The sequence below is a fragment of the Antrostomus carolinensis genome, unplaced genomic scaffold (assembly GCF_000700745.2).
Source record: "Antrostomus carolinensis isolate BGI_N321 unplaced genomic scaffold, ASM70074v2 scaffold39621, whole genome shotgun sequence".
NCBI lineage: Eukaryota > Metazoa > Chordata > Aves > Caprimulgiformes > Caprimulgidae > Antrostomus > Antrostomus carolinensis.
Window position 1 is genome coordinate 5,379 of NW_010292738.1, and position 23,554 is coordinate 28,932.

Genomic DNA, 23,554 nt, shown 5'->3' on the forward strand with positions numbered 1-23,554 from the left:
TATAAAAAAAAAAAAAAAAAAAAAAGCTTTTTGTATTGCATTAATTTCATCTTTTTCAACTTGAAAGTAGTCTATTCTTAACAGTGTGTGAGACTAGCAGCATTTTTTAACAGTATTCCTTTGCCTGCAGCCTTAGTGCTCTTTTTTCTTTTTGCAAGTTTGTCTCTCACTGAATCCTTTTGTCAGTTAAGACACTGATGTGAATACTCATTCAATGATCTCTCTCTTGGGTCAGGGAATGAAGAAGGAGGGAGAGAAGTATGGGATCTAAATGTTAAGAAATTAACTCTCATCAAAGAGTGAATGCCACGTATCCAGACACGCGAGAGAGCTGTGGTTACTCATAATATCTGATAATTAGATAGGACTGAAGCTCATATAAGAAAATAAAGCTTCCTCCTGAAGCCTTATAAGAGAAGCCATGGACATCTGACTTTTCAGTACATATTGATCTGAGATTCAAATAATCTCTTTAGTTCACCTCAGCTCCTTTTCTATTCTTCTGATTTTGGAGAAAACGTACCAGCCAGTTCTTTATATTTTGAAGTGTGATTGTCTTCTAAATTTGTAAGGGTTGGGTTTTTTTGTTGTTTGGTTTTTTTTTTTTCTCCTTTTTAAAAAATACTTTAATCTAAAATTTCTTGCTGTAACTATGCTTTAGATACTCTTTTTAGTTCTAATCTTTTTTTTTTTTTTATTTGTGAAGATCTAAATATTTTCTAGCAGGGAGAGATACCTTTTAGAATGCTTTGTAGATGAGCCTTGTAGAAGGCTTAGAAGATGTGTATATACATGCACATAAGTATACATGTGCTTGTTTTTATTTAAATAAGTTCATCATCTTACACCTGTGTTAGTTACATTTCATAGGTCCCTTAGACATAATTCTTGGGATTTGTGAACTCTTACTGTGCTTGTTTGTTTTCTGACCAATCTACTACATAAACATGGTCGTTATTTCATATAATGTTTCACATTAGTAGTGTCTTTAGCCTGAAATCTCTTTTGGACAAAAATGTGAGTTAATTCTTCCATGCATGCTTTTCTTCCTACTTAATGCAGTTGCTTTAAAAACTCCTCCTTTTTGTCAGAGTGGCCTGTGGTGCAGATGCATCTTTCCTTCTAATTTGTAGAAGGCATGGAAACAGCTGCAGCAGTTGGTTAAACTACTGAGAGTTTAACTAGCCTGAAAGGAAGCACATCATGGTGGCATACTGCAAAGTCTATTTTAGTTTTCTTCCATGCTATGAAAAAAAATAAAAATCATCAAAGTAGAATTGTGTTTGTTGTTTTCATCTTGAGTAAATTTTTTTATCTTCTATGCAGTACAGTGATTTTTTTCTTTAAATGAGATTCTTTCTTTTTAAAAGTAGTAACATGACTTTTCATTTGCTTCATTGCAAATTTCTTTTTCTCATATTGCCACAGCAAGAGCCAACCTGAAATCCATTCTGTCAGTACAGATGGGTTAGATATGTTACAGATATCTGCTTACAAGTGGATAGGGAAGCATTTCCGGTTTACAGGGGATAAAGCACAGTTGATAAACTACCTTATGGTAAGTGTAGTGTTCTAGCAGAACGACTGATGCACCAAGCAGGTTTTGGGGTTTTTTTTTTTAAGGAAAATGGTAAACCTGGTTAGACTCCATTCGTGATCTGATTTTAATCACATTATGGGTAAAGCAGTTGAGTTTAGCATGTCTTCTTATTTAGTGATTTTGAAAACTGTTTCTTATCCTCATCTTTCCTGCTCTTCCTGTTTCTGAGCAGAAGAGGCAACTTAAACCAAAATCTGTTGCTGTACATGTTTGCTTCTCTTCACCAGAACTGATACCTCAGTGTCTGTAGATTATTTCAAAAAGAAACATCTCATCAGCTATCTCATTTTTAACCAGGAAAATCAAGTATATTCCTGAGTATACTGTTTTTTTTTTTTATTTAGCCCCATTCATATTGAAATGTACCCAGATGTACTAGGAGTTCATTTTGAATTCAATATTAAGATAATCTATACAATATCTTATATAATCTGTGGAATGTCTTGCTCTCATAATTGTAGTTATTTGCAGAAACAGAAGAACTAATAAAATGTACAGCCTTATTTTTTTTAATAAACCACTCCAACAGTCTGAAATTACGCTTCCTGTTTGTGTTTTTTGTTAGTTTCAAATTCTGTCCTTGACATCTTCAGAGCCTGTGTGTTTTCATACATGTAGTGCTTTGTCTTTTACTTTGTTTTTTTTTTCTTGTTTTAAGAGTAGCAACAATATGTTATGTGTTTTTCTTTTTTAAGTAAGAAATTACTTTAAATAAGAATTTGTCTCTTAGTGATTGCTAATAATACTAGTAAGCAAATGAGTTCCAAAGGTGAAGTAAAAAATTTCTTTCGTAGAGGATTATGTTATGTAAGACTGTGTGTGTGTAAGAGGAATATGGTGACACATTAGCCAGCAGTTTTATAATGAATTTGATTTTTACTCTAGGTGGCTAATAGTGTTTGCTCTCCAAAGCATTCATTTATAACTTTTGAATAGCTACTTTTATTTTTTTTATTTCTTTGACAAATTAGATGAAAGTGTGCAGTTACATTGTGTGTGTATATTTCTTGATCGAAAAAGGGATTTGTGTTAAGGATTATTTTAGAGTTGTTTTAAATTTTGGAGATGCTAAACTAACTGCTACTTGTTTGATGTATTTTGTAATCAAAAGTTTCTGCCATTCCTCAAAAAACTGCTTTTTGTTATAGAGATATAGTATGTGTTCTGTGCCAAAATAATATATTATAAGATAAAATTAACTGATCCTTTTTCTGACTGTGAAACTTTATTTCCACAGCAAAAATGAAACATATCAATCTGTCATTTGCAGCTTGTGGGTTTCTGGGTATTTACCACTTGGGGGCAGCAGCTGCTTTTTACAAGCATGGTAAGAAGCTACTGAAAGTTGTGAAAGCTTTTGCGGGAGCTTCTGCGGGATCCCTGGCTGCCACTGTCTTATTAGCTGTACCAGAAAATATAGAGGTAAATTATAAACTCGTAGGTATAGGACATGATCATTTGAAAGGGATATTTTTTTTATATAATCATCTATCATTAAGTTTTTTAAAATATTCTGGTTCCTGTTTTTCTTGCTTCTTGTAAAGGAATAAGACTCATGCATATGTTTAACAAAATGTGTGACTCATGGGCAGAAATGTTTGTGAAGCAAGTATTTATGGAAAAAGTCTGTCATACGAACCTGATATTTTAAGCTATGTAAATATAAACTTCATATGTGTGAATGTTGAATTGTATGCATCCAGATATACTTTAATATACCAAAATGTATATGCACTTAATCACTCCACATTAAAAAAAAAATAATTGTTTTCTTGGCTAGAGGTAGACTTTGTTAAGCAAATACAGAGCACCATCCTTTCATCCTTTTGTGAAAGAAGATGAAAATGGTAGATGGCCTATATCTTCATAAAGTCAAAGAACAGCACACATTGGCTCAATTTTCTTCCTTGCTGTCTGTGCTCCATTAGGTAGGGCAGGAAGTGGCTTGTGCATCCCCTTTAGACTGAGTACAGTTCACAACTTAACAGAAGCCGCCTCACTGTATGCCAGGGAGGATTAACCCTGACAGGGTCCTGTTCTGACATGCTGCATACATGTGTGTTTGTTTATTTTTTTCTCCAGAGATACCACCCTTTTCTCACCATGGATATGGTGTCATGTAGAGACAGAAAAATAATATTTAATGACTACACTATTACAGGTTCTCTGGGAGAGCATTAGCTGTTCTTTGTTTGTTTTTCCCCTTGGGTTAAGACTGTTTTGCCCTCCCGAAGTGCCTGTAGTGACTTTGCTTTAATATATGTTGAGGACTAGGCCTTGCCAAAATGTTAATATTTCTTTAATATTGAATTATAATCAACAGCATTAGTGGGGGGGGGGGGGGGGGAAGGCTGTTAGATGGGGTGGGGGGGGGGGGGGAGAAGGCTGTTAGATTTTTTAGTTCTAAGTACAATTAGATTTCAGTCCAGTGAGCATCAGGTAACTTTCTTGAAGCCTCACTTGTTACAACTTTGATTCAAACAGTCCCAGCCAATACCACACTTTGCCACTGATCTTTCTGTTTGTGCTGGGATAGGAACTTAGCTTGCAGCAGTAAGTTCTTCCCTGGCCTCTTTCCACACCACTATCCCCCAGGTGCATTCTTTATATGATTTGGTATTAGCAAGTTCCACTTTGTTGTGAAGAGAACCTTACTGATCAGGTGTAACTCCTTTTCTGTAGCCTCTGACTAGTACTTTAGCCTCAAGTTTGCCTGGTATAATGCATAAATCTGACTTTAGTTTCTTATATGGTGAGCACAGCAGCTAGCCTTTTAGACCAAGGAAGTTTTTCTGCTTATTCTAGGCTCTGGGTATAAGCACTTGTTCCCAGCCTGGTCCAACTTACAGAGATCTTACGAAGTAAAAATATCAGAAGAGTTTCTGGATTTTATGTTTGTGTAAACTAAGTCTATATTACATTGAGTCAGATGGATTTTAACTTGAAAATAAGACATTTTAATACAAATTGAAGAATGTTTCATGAACTTCTTAGTCCTTTTATTTTTTTATTATTTATTTTTTGTCATTCTGTTATGTTTTTTAAATGGAAAATTGAGAGCTGTTTTTAGGGGAAATAATTCTTTCTTCCTAATTCTCATAGAATTTAAGTAAAAGCAGTGTCATGTACTTAACAGAATTAACTTTTCATATCAGGATAATTATATTACCTTTATTACATTCCTAACTTGAAATATTTAATATCCACAAATAAAACTCTTACTTCAGTTAATATTTTTTTTATTACTTTCCCCAGAGATTACTATGATAGACAAGCTATAATTAGGATTTTCTCCATCTCCTAGTCTCAAAGCTCTAATACAATCTTTCTTATCTTGAAGAGAATGTAACATTGAGGATTTCTTGTTTTGAATGTTACTGTTCTAATATGACAGTTTGCAAATATTTTTCAGTCATATCTTGGATTTTTGTCACTGTTGAAAAGGCATGGGACTTGAGAATTCTAGGGAGGCTTATAGAATTATAGATAAGTACCTGTTTATTTCAAAAGAACCTTGATGATGTTTGATGTCAAGTTTGCTTAACTCAATACAAGTAGTTACAATTCCTAAACATGTCCTCAGTCACTATTTAAAATTTAGACATACTTTTTAAAGCTGCTAGCAGTAAAATTATAAACAATTTGTTGCTGTAAGAAAATGTCTCTTTTGGCAGCAAGAATTGTATGGTCTGTTCTGAGTACATGTAATATGAAAAGTAGTTTTCTGTCATTCACTGAGGTTTGGATTGATCCAGCTCCCTGTTACTTTTAGCTCTCTGTCATTTTATTAAAGCATCTTAGATATAAAGATAGTAGTTCTGAGGTGCTTCTAGGTAGGGTTTCTGGTTTTCTTTTCTATGTAGAAAGAGAGGTGTCTGAACATGCCTCTTTCCAGCTGATTGACTATAGAAGAAGCCTAACTGCCTAATGTAGAATAAATTCAAGACTTGCTACATATAACTAGTTTTATATATTTGTATTGTCTTGGAGCTGACAATGACAAGTGCCTCCTAGGGTAAAGGTGTGAATCTAACCTATGTGAAATTAGTTAGCACAGATCTTTACTATGATTGTTGCCTTAGCAGGTATAGACCTCTTAACAAATTTTTTTGGTACTTTTATTCAATGGCCATATAGAGAAAGTGGATGTGAGAACTACATTTCTGTCTTTCACTTAGGTGACTGCTCAGACAAATGATGTGAGGAAGTTAAACTGCTTCCCCCAGCTCGCTCCTGGTCTTGTACTAATCCTCACCCCACCTCTTTCCTTTTTTCCTTCCATTAAATCCTGTTCCTTCCTTCACACTTTGCAATGGGACACATTTGCTTCTCTCTTTTCTTATTCTTTCTTTTTTTCTTTTTTTTCTTTTCTCCTTTCCCCAGTCACATCAGTCATTTATTTTGTTACTAGCAATATATTTGTTCTTCATGCAGGAAGCTAGTAAGCCAGGAACCCCAGACTCTATGGACAGATATTTTACTCTGTAAATGTGTGGTTATATAGGTGAATATGGGTATAATGTATTTATTGAGTGACAGTTTCGGAAAGTTGCATAAGATTGGATTTATTTTTTTTCCCAGGTTCCTAAAATCATTAGAGAAGTCTGCATGAAAGGATAAAAAAAGGAATATGAATACTGAATAGTGAATCTTAAGCATTCAGAATCGTAATACGTTGTTTCAGAAGCTTTTTGCTAAAAAATAAATGCTACCTATTCCTTTACTCTCCTTCTGGAGTGCTTATGGCTCACACTTCAAGCTATTTTTCTGCAGTCGTTAATGCTAGGCATTTCAGCTTACATAAAAGATGTTCTCTGTGCAGTGGAATCTGTAGTGTGGTTTTCTGCAGTTGTCTTTTCTTCCTATGTCATCCATCGTAGTATTCAATTTATTAAATGCTTCCATAGCATTTTATTCATTACACGCGTGTATTTGTTAGAAACATGGTTTTTGCATTAGTGAGAAGAAATTGTAATAATTTTAATTATTTTAATTCTTTTGGGCATCTTAAGGTATCTGATCAGATTGTATCTGATTTTAGTACCAAAGTAGTCTTTAAAATAAAAGGTGGCTTTACACTTGAAATAAAAATTATTATTCTTGCAATGACATGGTTCGTAGAACTGATTATTTAGCAGTGATAATACATAGAGAAATAGTCTTTAACTTTCCTTGATTGTTCAAGTGTTATTCTTGTGAGGATTTATTTTTATTATTATTATTTTTTAATTAGTTGTATCTTACACCTCTCTCTTGATTAAAACTTCAGCTGCTAGTATGTTTTAGATACCACAGTTGAACATACTTCCCATAACTAAAACATCCTTAATGGTGAATATTTTAATTTTCAGGAATGTAAGCAGTTTGCCTATGGATTTGCAGAGGAAGTCAGAAAATTGGACTTCGGTGCTGTAACACCTGGCTATGACTTTATGAAAACACTTAGGTACCTATCTTAATCCATCTATAAGATCATTTTTATGTAAAGCTCTCTAAATGAAAGTGGAGAATGTGCATATTTTTCCTGTACTGTAGGGAGCTCAGCACTTTTTCACCCCTAACATATTTGCAAGGTTTTTAAATAACGATGGTGAATAATGTTTAGCATTTTCTTTACTCTAGGGAAGGCATAGAGTCTATTCTTCCTTCTAATGCTCATGAGATAGCTGAGAACCGGCTCTATGTGTCAGTCACTAACACCAAAAATGGGGAAAATCACTTGGTTTCAAGTTTTGCCTCCAGGGAGGACCTCATTAAGGTAATGAAGTTGAATACTGCTGTTTTAAATAAAACTGCTTGAGTTTCTTCAAGGCTTAGGAGTATGTTATCAGCTGTACAATAAATCACTGCTTTACTCAGGTAATCACTTACGCTATCAGTGGTGCTACAACGGTAACATAAACAGTCGAATCAGAATTTAATCCTGCAGTTTCACAAACTTTGCTAAAATTTATTTTTGTTTGTATTTCCTTCATCTGTTTCTAAAGTGCTATCTTGTAGGCAGTCTGTTTAAAAAGTACCAGGGTAACTAATAGTTACAGTAGATGAAAGTAAAATAGAGGGTCTCCAAATTTTGTAACAACTTGCTGAGTCTTTTTGCATCTCATACTTCAGTAATACCATTTATATTATGTTTCATCATAAAAGAAAGTAAAGAAAAGAAAGTTCCTGTCTTTAAAAAAAAAAAATCAAGCACTTTCTACAAGTCCTTGTGTGGAATAGATATTGTGTAATGTTAAGTACCATATATAAACTGTATTTTAACTATCACTGGAAAGCTTATCTTTTACTGCCCATCTCTTCATTTTAATGCTGCTTTTAAAATTTGGATTGTATACATAAGCTGATATGAAATAGTAGGATGAATTCAGATGCATGTAAAGCAAATGTTCTTTCTAGTAATTGATTATATCTTAGTGGAAGACATCATAAGTTATAACAGAATAAAGGAAGAAATAGAATAAGAAGGGATTTGTGCTTTCCCTATTTTTGGGGATGCTTAGAATTAATAAGATTCCTTATAATTAATACAAAAAAATTTACACTTGTTAACGAAATCTCAAAGTATGCATTGGAAATTTGCCTTTAAAGTATCATTTTTAAAAATCTTGACCCTGTTATATTCTACATGGTCAATCAGTTCTCAAAATTTATGGGACATAATAATGCAAAGATAATTATGCTAAAAAGTGTCTCACGTTCTGCAGTGGTACTGCTAGCTACGGTAGCCAGCAGTGACAAGCATGGGGATGATTATTCTGTAGGTTTATGGTTTTTTGCAGTGAAATCTTCTAACTGGAATACAATTAGAAGCTTCAAGATAGCATTGGAAATACATGTATTTTATTAGAATTTCAAAAATTCTTTCATTGACTTAACCATTTCTGTTTTATTCTTTTGCTCCATATGCTAGCAGTGGAATGGGTTGGAATAACAGTAATACAATTCCAAATAATTGGTCACTGGAATACACTTATATGGTCTTGTGATAGATGTTTCTGTGTATGGCTTCAGCTGTGCGTCTTTCATTTCTACAATGGTCTGAATGTTGGTGGCTACTCTGATAGCACGGAGGGTAGAGCTTGTTAGGTTATATAATCATATCATGCCTCTCCGACACATAATCAACTATATCCGAGGCACAGATAGGTACTGCTGGGCAGACGGTGTTTTATAACAGCAGAACTTCTGTACCCTCTGCCAGAATTCTTTGAACTTCCATATGCAATTGATTTCAGTACTTGACAAACCTTATGATTCCAAAGTTATTAATAATGGCTAAACTGAATATGTGTTTCTACAATGTTAAGCTCTTATTTTCTTTTATTATTCCCAGTGGATGTGGAAAGGCAGTTCGTAATTTCCCACTTTTGCAATAGTCTTTATGTGTGTGAAGACAGTCATCATGTACCAGCGTTCCTAGACTTGCAGTTCTTAAACCGGAGGTGAGGGAGAAGAGGGGCATGATTGTAGGTTTGTGAGGGAGCAGGGCATGGAACACTGTTGTATTTAGTTTGGAAGGGTGGCAGCAGTGAATAGGAGTCCAAACTGGTCTGTTAGTTTTAGGGAAATACTGAAAGAGTTAATTCTTCAAACTTGTCCTTCCTTGCCTCACTCTTGAGGTCTAAGTGATTTTATATGGAGGGACAAGTGCTTTCTTCAGACTTTGCAGCTTCCTTTCACTAAATCGTTTGTCCCCATTTCTCTTAGTTTAGAAGGACCAAAGTTACTGAAATGCAGCTGAAGGAGAGAGGAGGAACGGAGTTGGACAGGAGAAGAATCTGACGTTGGGAGCTTGGGAACCCTGTAGGATGTCTTTTGAAAATCTGGAGAGGAATGTGTTCATGGGGGACCTTATATTGCACTTCTGTGAGGGAAATGCCTGTCTGCTAGAGAAATAGCTAAAATTTCACATTTGGAAAATAAGAAGAGAAAGTGTTTTAATCTGAGCTCAGACAAATCTCTGGTGCTTTAGATCACTGGGAAGAGAAATAGGCAAGAAAAGAGTTCTTGAAGTGAAAGTTAAAGCCTTCATATAGAGCCATAATTAAAACTTGTTAGGGCAGGAGAGATGTTTAAAACTGAAAGTAGCTTAATTTGTTGTAAAAATAAATGCAATTACACCAAAAAAAGCTCAAGAGTTTTCTTACATAATCTCCATGGATTGCGGGTTTTTTTGCACCTGATCACCTTTCACACAGTATATACTCTAGTCTGTGACCTGCTGCTTCTCCCCAGATTTGTCTGTCATGCCACCACGCAAGCACATGCATCCATATTCTTTGTATTTAGCTATATGGGCATTTCTGACATATAGCACTTCATCCACACATCTACCCCTTCTGTTGAAATACTGCATACTATACATATGTACAGAGATACATACACACTCTCATAGATACTGCTATGAGTAGATAGAAATGTATGTGTGTGTGCACATCTACGCATGACAGAAGATGTGTCCTGGTCTAAAAAAATAAATAAAAATTCAGAACTGCTGTAGACAGCAATGTAGGCTTACAATAGGACAAGTAGTAATTTGTTAAATATATAAAACGCAGAGTATCAATACTGATAAAGTTATGCATATGTGAATTTTCAGGCTGTTTATAGTATTTTGGAAATTTTGAATTCTTAGAAAATCTGTGTTATTAGAAGAGTAGACACTATATTAATATGCCAGCAGAATGATTGGGTCAGCTACTTCTTTGACAATAACTACTGCATTTTTTTTTCTGTTTATGTGTATTTAGTTTCTGCAAAATCGTAGTTTTGCTTCACATTGTGTAAGACTAAGTTTGTACTCTTTTGAATCATATTAATCAATGAGTTACTTTGTGATATTTTGTTTTGAGAGTTGTCACTGTCCAGTCATAAAAACCAAACCCCTTCTAAATAGTTTTAACCACATTTTGACGTACCACAACAGGAATAGATTTTGAGATTACAATAATTTTATGTAAAACTAATATATTGACTGGTTACTGCTATATTAGTTAATGTGGATAGTTAATTTTTTTCATATGTATGAAAAAAATATATTGGTTCAGAATTACTTTGTTGCCTTTTGTTCATTTTTGTTCTCTATTCTTTCTTGTTTCATTTCTGCAGGTCCTGCTAGCAAGTAGTTTTGTACCAGTATATGCGGGAATTAAGCCAGTTGAATATAAAGGAGAGGTAATTTTTCATTAAGTTTAACTAACTACCAACTTTTTTTGTAAGTGAATTCTTCATTTGTGATGTAATTATTTGATCTTAGGAGAAGGGTAAGTGGGAATTGCAGTACTGTATTTTGTAGAATAGTTACTGTCCCTGCTGATACTGTAGATTAACACCATGAAAGATTACATGAGTTTGCTTATGTGTTGTTTCAAAAATTGTGGATGCTGAGACTAAAATGATCTCTGTAGCATGAATCTGTTTCCTAAAGATCATGTCTAACACTTAGCATGAGAAGAAGCTTTTCTTAGTAAAGATGCTTCCCGTAACAAGCTATATTACCAACTCTGAAATATTTTTTTGTGATTTAAAGAACCACCATTCTACTTTTCTGTTTAATGGAAGGAATGCTAAGGGAGGTCTTGGCATATTGGGCACTGCTGGGGTACATGGGTGTGTTTTCTTATGTGGTGGTGGTGTTTGTACTGAATTACAGGCTTACCAGGTACCTTCAAATCTCTTACCTCTGGACATGCACTAAAGAATAACCATTTTTTTTTTCCTCTGGAACACACAGCTATGAAGTTTTCAGGGGTGTACACAACTCTTAAGAAAACTTTTTTACAGTTGCCTGTACTTGGTTTAGCTTCAAGAACATTTTTGTCCTTCTTGCATAAATATATTAACATTTTAAGAATAATTTTAACTCTTAGTCTGTTTGTAATTACTAGAAGCATGAACATAGCCCCTTTTTTTTTGTTTCTGATAAATACTATGTGATACTCTCTCCTTTATTTCCTCATACACATCCAAATGATGCCTTTAGAACATCTATAATCGTCACAGCCACTCTGCCAAGAAAACCCCACAAAACCATATGCATTTGTCTCTAGCAAGAGGGAGTTTGAGTTTGTTACGTCAGAAAGCTTGTCAGCTTTAGAATTACATGTACAGCAGTACATGCCAGCTAAAATATTTGAAGGGTTTAAATCAGTTTTGCCTGACTGATTGAGTTAAATGGAGACTGCTTGCAGCTTCCCAGGGTCTAGAAATTTTATTGATTAGAGTCTTTGTATGTTGCTTGTGCAGTTCAAGGGGCACACATGTATGTTTAAAATTCATTCTGCCATTAGTTAAAGGGAAGGAAGTGTCTTTGTTAAATTTCTCATGGTGTTCTTTCAATTAAGAAACTGAAAAGTTGGCTCAGAGTTTTGTCCAAAACTTATTTAAGGCCTATTTTACTGGAGGAACACTGCTATTATGATTTACCTGGATATTATAGTATTTACTGAAACACTTACTTGTCCATTTCTTAGTGGACAGCTCATGTTCCTGCCCACCTTTTTTTTTTTTTTTTTTTTTTTTTTTTTTGTATTCAGAAGTGAAATCAATTAATGTTTCATTGAAACTGTTACTTCTGTTATTTGAAAGCTTTTTGTCCATCCCAAAGCTTCTTACTACTCTCCTTAAGATTCAGAAAAGGCAGTTTCTGAGAAGAAGATTGCATTCATTTATTTTTATTTCTGGAATGATTAGTTCTGCATGTCTGCACTGACTTTTCTCATGCTCTGTAAAGCAAGGCATTTGTGGTTTGTTTGTTTTGTTTGGTTGGGGGTTTTTTGTTTGTTTTTTGGGGGGTTTGGGTGGTTTTTTGGGGGTTTTTTGTTGTTTTTTTTGTTGTTGTGTTTTTTGTGGGGGTTTTTTTGTTGGGTTTTTGGTTTTTTTTGTGTTTTTTTTGTTTTTTTTTTTAGAAAACTGTTGCCTGTAAATGCATGTGACTTCCATTCTTTAGTCCAAAATACTTGAGAGCAGGGTGAGGGTAAAAACTGTAGGATCTCTATTGCAATAGTATTTCCATGACTTGGAATAGTGGGTAATGAGGATATGTGAGTGAGTAATAGGAGCCTTAAAGCATTCAGTGTAGAGCCAGATGCATGGCAGGTAACCTCATGATCCAAGCATGGTAAGCACTGAGGACAGCAAGATGGACTGGGTATTGATTTGGCTCTGTGAGGCCACCTGTCATATTAACATCATATTCCAAGTTCCCCGAAAGCTTTATTGTAACAGACCAAAGTTCTGTCTGTGCATTTGCACGAGTTCCTTAGGCCATATGGTCCATGGAACTGAGCTTATTCCCTGTTTGCTGCCCAAGTCTGCTGCCCTTATCTGTGCTTCAGAACAGTTGTTCTGAATCTTCTCTGGGCTACATATGTCACCTGCATGCATATCACCAAGTCATCTGGGGGGTGTTTTTTGGAATTTGTTTCAGTATGTTATCTGAGGTATGTGTTGCATGATGCGTCAGGGAATATGGTTCAGTTTTGCTGGTGTAGCATCAGAAAACAGACAAACCTGTTGCTAGCCTGTTCATACTGCCTGTAGAGAGTGAACCACAGGGGTAAACTGTTCTCAGCATTGCACTTTAGTTTTCTTTTTAGGCAGAATGCTTTTTGGGAAGCATTTGGCTCACCCTGGAATTAGCTAACATACCTGTAGTATATGCTTGAAGGCTAGACTTTTGGGGTGAATAAGCTAAAATGCATGGTAGCATAGGCATAACATCAATCTGTCCATAGTAGGTTTTATTCTGGTTTGGTGAGCCTAAAAATAATCTGAAGGAAAAGGGAGTCTAAAATAACACCTGAGAATTTATAGTCTGTCAATGGCCTCAACTGTTTTTTTTTTTAACCTGGATTGGGTATTTAAGGTGCCCTTGGCTAGGCTTCCAGTAACAGCAAGGCAAACTTGCTCCATGTGAAATTACCTTTGAGTTAGTTTGGTGTCCTCTGAATCTCTGGCAAGGTTAATCTTTAAGACAGATAAAGATCCACAGATGATTGAGTTGACTGTATCTGATGATGAGGCTGTAGTTTGTGTGACGGCAGGTGTTACAGAACAGCTTTGTAAAAACCATCTACTGATAAATGGGTAGATTCTGTTAGGTCCAGCCTGCATCATCAATTTTATTGTCTGGTTTCGTTTTCCTTACACATTATTTCAGAACTTTCTCTGTCTTTGTGCTATACTTACAAAAAATAAACTAATTTAGAAGTTATGAGAAAGCTGAGAAGCATTTGTCAAGAATTGGTTAATGAAATTAAAATAATATGGAGCATCAGATCTCTATTTGTAGCATATAAATGTTTTGTTTTAACTATGCAACATGAAGGACTGTGGAGCCAGAATATTTTTGACTGAGAAGTAGTTTCTCCCAAATGCTTGAAAGAAAATAAGCTGACAGAGAGCACCTCAGCCAGCAGTAAGGGAGTCTGCAAAAGATAGTGCTTAATAAAAAGTACTGCCTTTGCCTTGAAAAATGTTTTGATTTTCAAATAAATATTGAAGTTACATAAGAGGAGAGGGCAAAAAACTAAATGATCAGAAATTTTAAAAGTGGGTGAACTTTTAAGTGGTAAAAGTACTAAGCTAGACTTGTGAAAGACTATTCATGTCGTCTGTTACAATGTCTTTGACTTGGCTCAGACAGGGAATATACTGTTGACTGACTGACTCTTGTCACTGTAAGAATTGCAACAAAAAGCCCTTAGTACTCCAAGGAACATTACATAATTAATCAATAATAAATTACTATTTATAGACACATAAAAAGAAAAAAGCCTTGGGGTTAGAAATGTTATGATATGTTGCAGCTTTATTCACAGTTCTCTCAACAGTGGTGTAATGGAGTTTGAGAAGTCTGAAAGACAGGTTTAAATGGGTTTGGAATTTTTTAACTCCCTTTTCTAAGGCAAAACAATCCAAAGCATTGAGAAATATGATTTTTGTGGAAAGTAAAGGAATTCAATGGTGGTTTATGGGTACTCACATCAAAGTTGAGCTCTGAAGCATTTTATTAAATAATAGGATGACAAAGACCATGGAGACTATTGAATGTGAATATTTGTAGCTTATATTTTAAGCTCAGGAGCATAAAAGAAGTGTGAAATGGCAAATTTCATTTGAGAAAGTGAAGAAGAGGGTGGGGTGGAGGGACATAGCAACCTTTCCCCCACACAAATGGTGCTTGCTATATATCCATGTGTAAAAGAGTAAATCCATGTATCTCCAGATAGGAGAATTGACCGTGGAAAGAGGGACAAGTGAGAACAAAGTATTTTGGTTGCATGAACTCAAATGTGGCACCAGCAGAAATCTATACTTAGAGAATTAAAAGGAGATTTGCTTTAAATGACAGTAAAGGACATAGCTGAGATGGATCTGAACAACCGGGTGATGGACCTCAGGGAATCTCAGGGGCTTCTGAAGAACAAACACTGTAACGTGATAAAATGCTTCCTGTATAGCAGTCACTACATTGAAAGCTAGTGTCTTGCCAACAATTTGAAGTTTAATGCAGATGTCATAACTTCCTAGTAGTATACTTTTTTGTGGTTTTTAATTTTGTAACTAAATTCCTGTGGCATTTCAGTAATTTTGTGGGAAACTTTGCATTACTTTGCAATTTCATAACAGTCACATATAGTATCACCTGCAGCAGAAAATAAGTCTTCTGCCTGAGTGGTGCTAAAGAGTATTAGCACTAGTACAATATGCCATTTTTTTGTAGTGTTCTGTGTTAATGAAACTTGAGGCTGATATCCTGGAATATTCAGTTTATCCCTGTGGAGGTCAAACCCTTAAGAAACGTTGAGGTGAATTTTATAATGCTGTTTCTTACAGCATTTCGGCTTACCTAGCTTTAAGTGTCTGCAGTAGTTTGCATGCTACATAGTTAATGTATGTTTCCTTTATAATTAGTGGAGAAGAAGAGAAGAAAGCACTTTTTCAGCACAATTGAAATCAGATGTAAATATCTACTTCAGGATAAGGTGAATCATGTGCTAGGTTTTTTTTTTTCTCTCTCTTGACAATAAAGGAAGTGTAGAATGAATAATTTGGCTGTGCATTTGTAAACTTCAGTGAGATGCGTCTGATCACCAAACCTCATGTATGATATCACTAAATGCATCTAGCCAGCAGGCTGATGTTAAGTTTTGAGTTTGCATGTGAGCACAGAAAGTAATACAAATGTGTAGAATATATTGGAAAGAGATGTCACAGCTGTCCCTGTTTATACTGGGATGGAATTTGGCTGTGAAGATCAGACTTGTGCCTCTAGCCTGTTGTCCTGGTTTTGCTAGGGTAGAGTTAATTTTCTTTCTTTTTAGTAATTAGAAGAGTAGTATTTTACTTTCAGTGTTTCAGTTCAGACATATCACGAGAAGAACTTTGATAACAGTACTTGTGTTGCTGCAGCTTCAAGGCCACCGTGTTTTTTGCTCCTTCACAGCTGCATCAGGACTGGGAGGGGGGAAGCGCAGTGAGGAGCAAAACCCAAAACTGGCATCTGGTTGTGCCAATGAAATATTCCATATCATATCACGTCATGTCAGTATATTAACCAGAGATGACTGGAAGACGGGGCCATTCTCTCGGGGATGACTCGGGCTCACTCTTCCGGGGTTTCGGTTCGGGACCGTCTCGGCTGCGGGATCGTTAGCTGGCACAGGCTGGGAATTGGTCAGTGGGCGGTGAGCACTGTATATCACTCATTTGTATAGTCTGTTATCACTGTTGTTATCATTATCATTTTCTTTTAATTAGTAAATAGTTTTTATCTCAACCCGTGAGTTCTTGCCCTTCTTTCCAAATTCTCTCCCCTACTCCCTGGGTGAGGGGGGCCGGGGAGGGTGATAGAGCAGGCTGTGTTTGGCTGCAAGCTGCAAGCAAAAGGGTGAATCCACCCAAACCACCACACCTGTCTATAGAACCAAGAAATACTTGGGGTTCTGCAAGAAATTCATTGGTTGCTTTTGTTTTTTCTTCCTCATTCTTCCTTATACTCAACTCTTGTACCAGACTTGATGTCTGCTCTCTCTTATGTGCTGTAGTTCAGCTCCTTTGCACCTTTGCCCTCCAGTTTCCAGCTATTGCTCTTTTCTGGTGTATGTAAGAAGACAAGAGGCTCTGGAAGAAGAAGAGAGAAATCATATTTGTCAGACAGTTTACCTGTACATACAGATTGTCCAGCTCCTAGTTTGAATCAGAGTAATGTTTTCAAAGACTATACGGTATCTGATATGGTTCACATATAATGTTCACAATCTTATCTTCTTTCCACATACGTGTTGAGAAAAATTCTGTAGGGAGCATTTTATTATTAGACCAACTGACAAGCCTTATCAGTACTTTGGTAAATATATTAAACACATATTTACACATTATGTCACATGCTCATTGAGTAAATTGTGTGTGGAAATTGTCACTTCTTTGATTTTTATGTCTCATGCTCAAGCTTGTTCATGGTATTCTGAGAAGGAGACTTGTAAGTTACTTCTCGAGGATGGAGTGGAACAGGCAGGGACAGAAAGAATGAAGTATTCAGTTATAAACATACTGTATTAAGATTACTTTGAAAATATTTTTGTTTTCCAATAGAAGTGGGTTGATGGCGGCCTTACCAATGGCCTTCCTATCTTGCCTGTTGGAAGAACTGTGACGATTTCTCCTTTCAGCGGTCGATTAGATATCTGTCCACAAGATAAAGGACGTGTGGATCTTTATGTTAAATTTGCAAAACAGGATATAATGGTGAGTTGCTTGTTTATTAAATAACTTCAAAAGAAGAAAAGGTAGTTGAGCAGTTAAGATTATGCTTATTTTTAAGTGTTTATTTTCTGTGTGTGTATAAACTTAAGTAATGTTTTGGCATTTTCTGTTTTGCAAATAGAGTATAAACTTCTTAAACACAAGGGAAAGAAAATGTAGAACAAATTTTGTCAGCTTGAAAAGCATTGATCTAGTACAAAGTGGAGCAAATTATCACAGGCTATTTAATGTAAATAATCTAGGCTTGCTTTAAGTATCAGCTGTCTTTGGCTAGGCAGAGTGTTTATAGAGAGAGAGAAAAAAAAACAAAAACAAAAAACCCAAAACTTCTGTAGAATACCTCAGAAGAGGGAAACTCCAGAACATCAGTTCATACTTATTGAAATTAGTTTCTCTAACTGAATTTAAAATACAAGTTTGTCGTACATTTGAAATGGTGTATGGTGACTTATCCCCTCATTGGTCAAGAGAGCTCGTGTTAAGATTTTGAACATTTGTAACTACGACATTTTTCCAAACATTATTTTGTTAGATGTTAAAGAAACATTTCTGTATATTGAAATAAAGGCTAGACTGATTTTATGGGCTCCTTTTCATCACTGACATTTCTGTCTTTGCAAGCTTTGTCTCACAAACTTTAACTGCAGTATTGCTTCTTTTGACATGGTGAAAGAAAATATTGAATAGCAGTAGACCTAGCTGTCAACAAAACTCCATTAGAAAGAAAAAATAAAGATTAGCAGTAATTGGTTCTTTAAAAAAGTTTATTTTAGACAGTTTTTAATATTTTTTTCTTAATTTGAGTAATGAAATCCTAAATTGGATGATTTCTGAATCTTTATAATGTTTCACAGAGAGATTTGAAGCATGATAGTACTTGGTAAATGATCGTAAAGCATGAGATTATTGTTTTCATATATATTGGAAATACATGCAATTGCTTACTGTATATTTCTTGGTTGTGATTTGTATCTAATATCTAGTGCATCTAGAGGAGGAAAAATGAGGTGGTGATTAGTTTAGAGATAGAAAATTAATTGCAGAGTTAAATTTCTTTTAGTGCAGAGTTGTGCAGAATCTCAGGTAACATTTTTAACTATTCCATTTGAAGTACCTTTGCCTTTTAGAGCTGTAATACTGTGAAGAATTATTCTTCCCCCCCTTTCTCCCCCGCCCCCCCAACGATATTGCGATCTGTATAAGATGAAGAGTTCTATGTCTTCATTTATCTGGATTGGAACATGAACAGCTTTCTGTCTCTTTGAACCTCCTACATGTGTTAGTGTCAGAATCTGAATAATTGCTTCCTTCAAATAATGAAGATAGTTTTGACATTGTTTTGCAAAATAGTGTATAATAAAGTATGTGGCTAAAGTGTTAAATTAATTGTGTAAATTAAGTGTTCAAAACTGTTAAATCTAATTATATTTTTAATTTTGTTGTAAAAAAAAATTACAATTCTTTATTCAAGAAGAGAATTCTGAAGTCTTTTTGAACCATCAAAATGGCCACTTGAGATGCTGAGTAGTTCTTAATTTGTTGGTAGTACAAACTAGGTTTATACTCCTATGTTAAACATTCATTTATACTCCCATGTTAAACGTTGCCTGGGAATGTTCCCAAGAATGTGGTTGTTTTTTTTGGGGTGGGGCGGGGGGGTTAGCACTAGTAAGCTGTCAAAATGTTTTCTTGAACAAGCTTAGCATGTGTCACCTACCACTCTGCCAGACAGTTCTGGGAGTGTTTCTGAAGTTAAAATGGTTCAGAAACTTCGGGCAGTTTTACAGGCAGACAGTCTATCTCGGAGGCTGTGTGTTTCTTACCATCCATGCAGACCATTTGCAACAGTTTGTCTTGGTTCTCGGCAGTGTACCTGGACACGGTTAATTTAATAGTGTACACACACATAGCTACACTGGTCTTTTGTTTTTACATATGCTACAGGAAACAGATGGCAGAACAGATAGCAACACAGTCAAGGCTAGATAAGTTACGGAATCACAGAATGTTATGGATTGGAAGGGACCTCCAAAGATCATCTAGTCCAATCCCCCAAGTTGCTATAATAAACTAATTTATAGTGTCTTGTTCTGTTGCAGCTGTCTCTGGCCAACCTAGTAAGACTTAATCAAGCTTTGTTCCCACCAAACCAGGAGAAAATGGAATTGTTATACCAAAATGGATTTGATGATGCTGTACGTTTTTTACTGAAAGAAAACTGGTTTGAATAGCTGTTGCATAGAAAATTAACAAAACCTGATGACTGTCAGAACACAGCTATGGGCATCCTACGGAATCTAAGGGGTTGCTGTCCCACTTCCAGTTTATGGAAATAAAAATCCCGATGGAATTACATCTGCTTCTGCTGAGAAAGTGTCAGTTGCACTCCAAAATCCTGTATGAATATGTCAGAATGGGAATTGCACTTGCCTGATAGTTGTCTTGTTTTGAGGAGGTTCAAGCTTAGGTCCATTTTGCTTCAGCTGAGGACTTGAGTGTGGGTTTTATAAAAAAACTCGTGTTGGTTGTCATAATTGCAGAAATTTGGAATAATCTTTTTCGATGTTAGTAGAGAAACAAATCATGATTGTACCATGAAAAATTACAATCTGTATTGTTCACTTAATATCATGGTTATGCATGCTAATTGGAAGCTTACAGTGTTGCTCATCTAAATACATTAACTTGCACTGTTCTAAAGGACTTGGAACACTACCACTAGCCATAAAAAGTAAAACTTTTGCACTCTTTTACTCTGATATATGTATATTTTTTTAACATTAAAACTTCTTGCCTTTTTCAGTGAATGTGATCTTTTAAAATTTGAAGTACTAGTTGAAATTTGTAATAGAAGTGTAATATTTGAATGTCAAAATGTCTTGTAAAGAAGAGTGTAAGAAATTGTTATATTTATTTTATTTTTTCCTCTGCTAAAATTGAATAAATATATTTTCTTGAAACTTTTGTCAAGCTCATTTATAAATTTCTTGGAATATTGTAACAATCTGATTATCTGCAAAAAAACCCAAACAAACTCAGTCTGTTGGAGAGGAGTTGAAGTAAGTCAGCAGGTAATGAACTTAGACTCGCATATCTCATTGTTTTGCCATTCGCCTTTCTTTGACCATCTTAAGTGCAAGTTCAGGATTTTCAGTTTTAATGCCTAAATCCTAAAATCCACAGCTGTTTAGTTAAAAGCAAAGAGTGTTTGTTTTTTAAGTGTGTTTTTAAGTTGATTTCCTAATAATTAAAAAAAAAAAAAAAAGAGAATAAATTAAACATCTATGAAATTATAGAATTCCTCAAAAACAACTGAAAGTTTTGGGAGGTGAGAAAGAAGATGACAAAAAAAAAAATCTTCTATAGCTGTTTTAAAGCCTCTTCAACACATAGCCACCAGATCTATATTCATATGTAGATTACATAAGATTAGGATTCATGTGGCAGGGATTGAATTATTTTATTAGGTTTTGATCATGAAAGAAATTAAAAAAAAAAAAATGTTGATGTAAAGCACCTTAGTTTCATTTTAGAACAGTAACGCTTTCTAAATGCATGAAGTCCTGTGAAAATAAGATAGGTTGCAAGATTTCCAGATATGTAGGACAGCATTTTTGTATGTAAAAGTGAAATAAGTTACCTTTGTTCTACCAAGACACCTGTGCCTGGCTCACTTGCATGCTCGTTTTTACAGAGGATAACTTTCAGCATGAATAGAAATAGTAGTGCCATTAAGGAATTATCTTCTTTCACACTGATCTACTATGGGTGAAGTCTCTGATTCAATGGTAATATCTTTCTTGGCACTCTGGTGGAAACTTGAAACAGCTCTTTTTTTTTTCACTTGGCGTTCTAGGGGTTTGGAGGTATTCGCAGGCTTCCAGAAACAGCGTACATCTTCTAATTGGTTACCGTTCAGAGCAGTAACGGGGTCATGTATGTATTTAGTGAGCCTGTACAAAGCTTGCTTATCTGGATGCGGTTTTGAATTTGAGTTGCTTTTAAAGGAGAAGGTTATTAAATGCCAAGTCCAATTACTGCTTTTGAGCATCAACACTGTCATAGTCTGCTATGCTTTTTAATCCATAAAAATCTCACTTCTTTCAGCATGTATTAATGTCACCCATAGGGACATATGCAGTGTCATGTTTATTGAGCCCTAAGAGCCACAGGTAATGTTGAGTGCTTTAGAAATTGACCTTCATTGATTTATGATGAGGTAATACAAGATTTTTCCTGAAGAATGAAATCACATTACTGTGGAGGTAAGATGTAGAAGTGTTCACAGTGATAAAATAAGGTGGAGTTTTTTTTATGTTGGAGCATAAAAGTTGAATGAGAACAAAAATCTGTTCGGTCATAACACTAGTGTTCAGAGTGGATACTGCTGCATGCGTAGGAAGACTCAGAGTTCAGCTGCCACTTTTTATAAATATTTTTTGATTGCATGTGACCTACCCAAAGTAGAAGGATGCAAGACTATTTTCTCTACGTTGTTCGGTTGGTCCTAATGAAGCATAGTAAAGCACGTTCAGAAATGCATTATTTTCACCCAACTATGTTTAATTCCATCTTGTTTGTGTGAAAAATACCTTATTTGAAAAAAGGGATATTTCTTAACATATTTGGGAAATACTTGCAAAAGGTAAACCAGGAGGATAGTCACAGTCTCTTTGTTTCATATAAGAAACTAAGGCTGCTTCTGAGCATTCAGGTTTTGTCAATATCACCCATTTTATTTCCTCCTTCCCCCATTCCCTCCACTGTGTCACACCGAAAATGTCAGATGTAAAGTTTAAAGAAAACCCATTTTTTCTAAGCAAAGTAGTGTTTTTATAATTGAGACATAACCTTATTGAATATGAGTCTATTTGCTTTCTGGTTTAGCCTCTAATTGTGTGAATTGGTCATGATTTCTTCCTATTTATCTTTGTAAACTTCAAAGCCTCCTAATTTGATTTTGTGTTTAGGTCTATATTTACTGACTCACTCTTTCAATGTTTGAGCCTGGACAGAACTTTCATTTTAAAGTCTCTAGTTTTAAGTGCATTTCCCATACCTGATAAAATACCTTTTTTAACTTTCTACCCCCCCCCCCCCCCCACCAAACACAAAAAAAAAAAAAGATCTAGAACAGGGACGATATAGATGTGGGGTATATTGGTTTTGGTTTTGTGACGTGTGTGTGACATTCCCATTCGCTACACAAATGAGGGGTAACTGAGGAATGTTTGCAAAGGTGGCTTCTAGGTTAGGAAGGCTAATAACTTTACTTAGGTCAGTCTGTTTCATGGGTAAAGATCTGCTCCCTTTTAGATAGTATCCTACCCATCTTCATCTGTGTTAGCGCTAATCCTATTCATACCCTGTCCTAGCTTTCCTAGTTGGAATGCATACGGCTGCTTGTGTTCCTAACCTAATATTTTTTTCTGTTTTAAATCACGTCTATGTGTAGTTTTACTGGGCAATTACACTTTTTGGGTTTTATGGATCAAATAGTTTCTATTTAAAAGAGAAACAGTGAGAAATCTTAACAAGATCAGAACCTAAGGACTTTGTTTTCTATTAACAGTAGTTGTATTCTTCAAGAAGTGAATATTAGCCTTTCTGAATGGAGAAAGTTCAGGGGTTTTTTTACCACTTTGCAAGTTCTTCAGTTTGATACAGATCTTTCATGGCTAATTATGCTGGCTGATAGCTGGAATTTTCTGTTAGAATGTCATAAATCAGTTCCACTGAAAAAGGATCCTAGCCACCTTGTTTATGTTTCTCACAAAAGCCTGTAGTAGGGAGTCCTCTTTCAAAAAGTCCTAAATAAACGGAGTTTAAAATCAGTTAGAGATCTCTTTTGTCAAAACAAATCACAATGAAATATATGAATTTGTAACTTTCAAAATACTTAAATAGACTCTGTTGTTTCTCTTCTCTTAGAGTTTTTAGGTGTAGTCCTTGTGTGACTGAAAGCAGAACCTGCACTTGTCTGAATTTCATATTCTGACAGACTTGCTACAAAAATTGGCTGCATAACTTTCTAAAAAAAAAGTGTTATTAATATTTTAAAAGGCTGAAGGAAATGAAGCTTGCTAAAACTCCTATCTACTTTGTACCATGATACTGTTGAGAAGTTGTTGCAGTGAAGATAATTGCAAACAATACTTTTTTTTCTTTTTTTTTTTTTTTTTT

General features: G+C 35.2%; 1 protein-coding gene across 1 annotated transcript in view; it reads left to right on the forward strand.

Moving 5' to 3' along the window:
- The window catches only part of PNPLA4 (patatin like domain 4, phospholipase and triacylglycerol lipase), a 24,163-nt gene extending 4,272 nt beyond the window's left edge, over positions 1-19,891 (forward strand). The window contains exons 3-8 of the mRNA XM_010177077.2: positions 2,838-3,022; positions 6,952-7,046; positions 7,223-7,358; positions 10,712-10,777; positions 17,201-17,353; positions 19,471-19,891. Of these exons, the coding sequence (XP_010175379.1) occupies positions 2,838-3,022; positions 6,952-7,046; positions 7,223-7,358; positions 10,712-10,777; positions 17,201-17,353; positions 19,471-19,602 (767 nt within the window). The 3' untranslated portion in view covers positions 19,603-19,891. The remainder of the gene's footprint in view (positions 1-2,837; positions 3,023-6,951; positions 7,047-7,222; positions 7,359-10,711; positions 10,778-17,200; positions 17,354-19,470) is intronic.
- Positions 19,892-23,554: the final 3,663 nt, after the last annotated feature.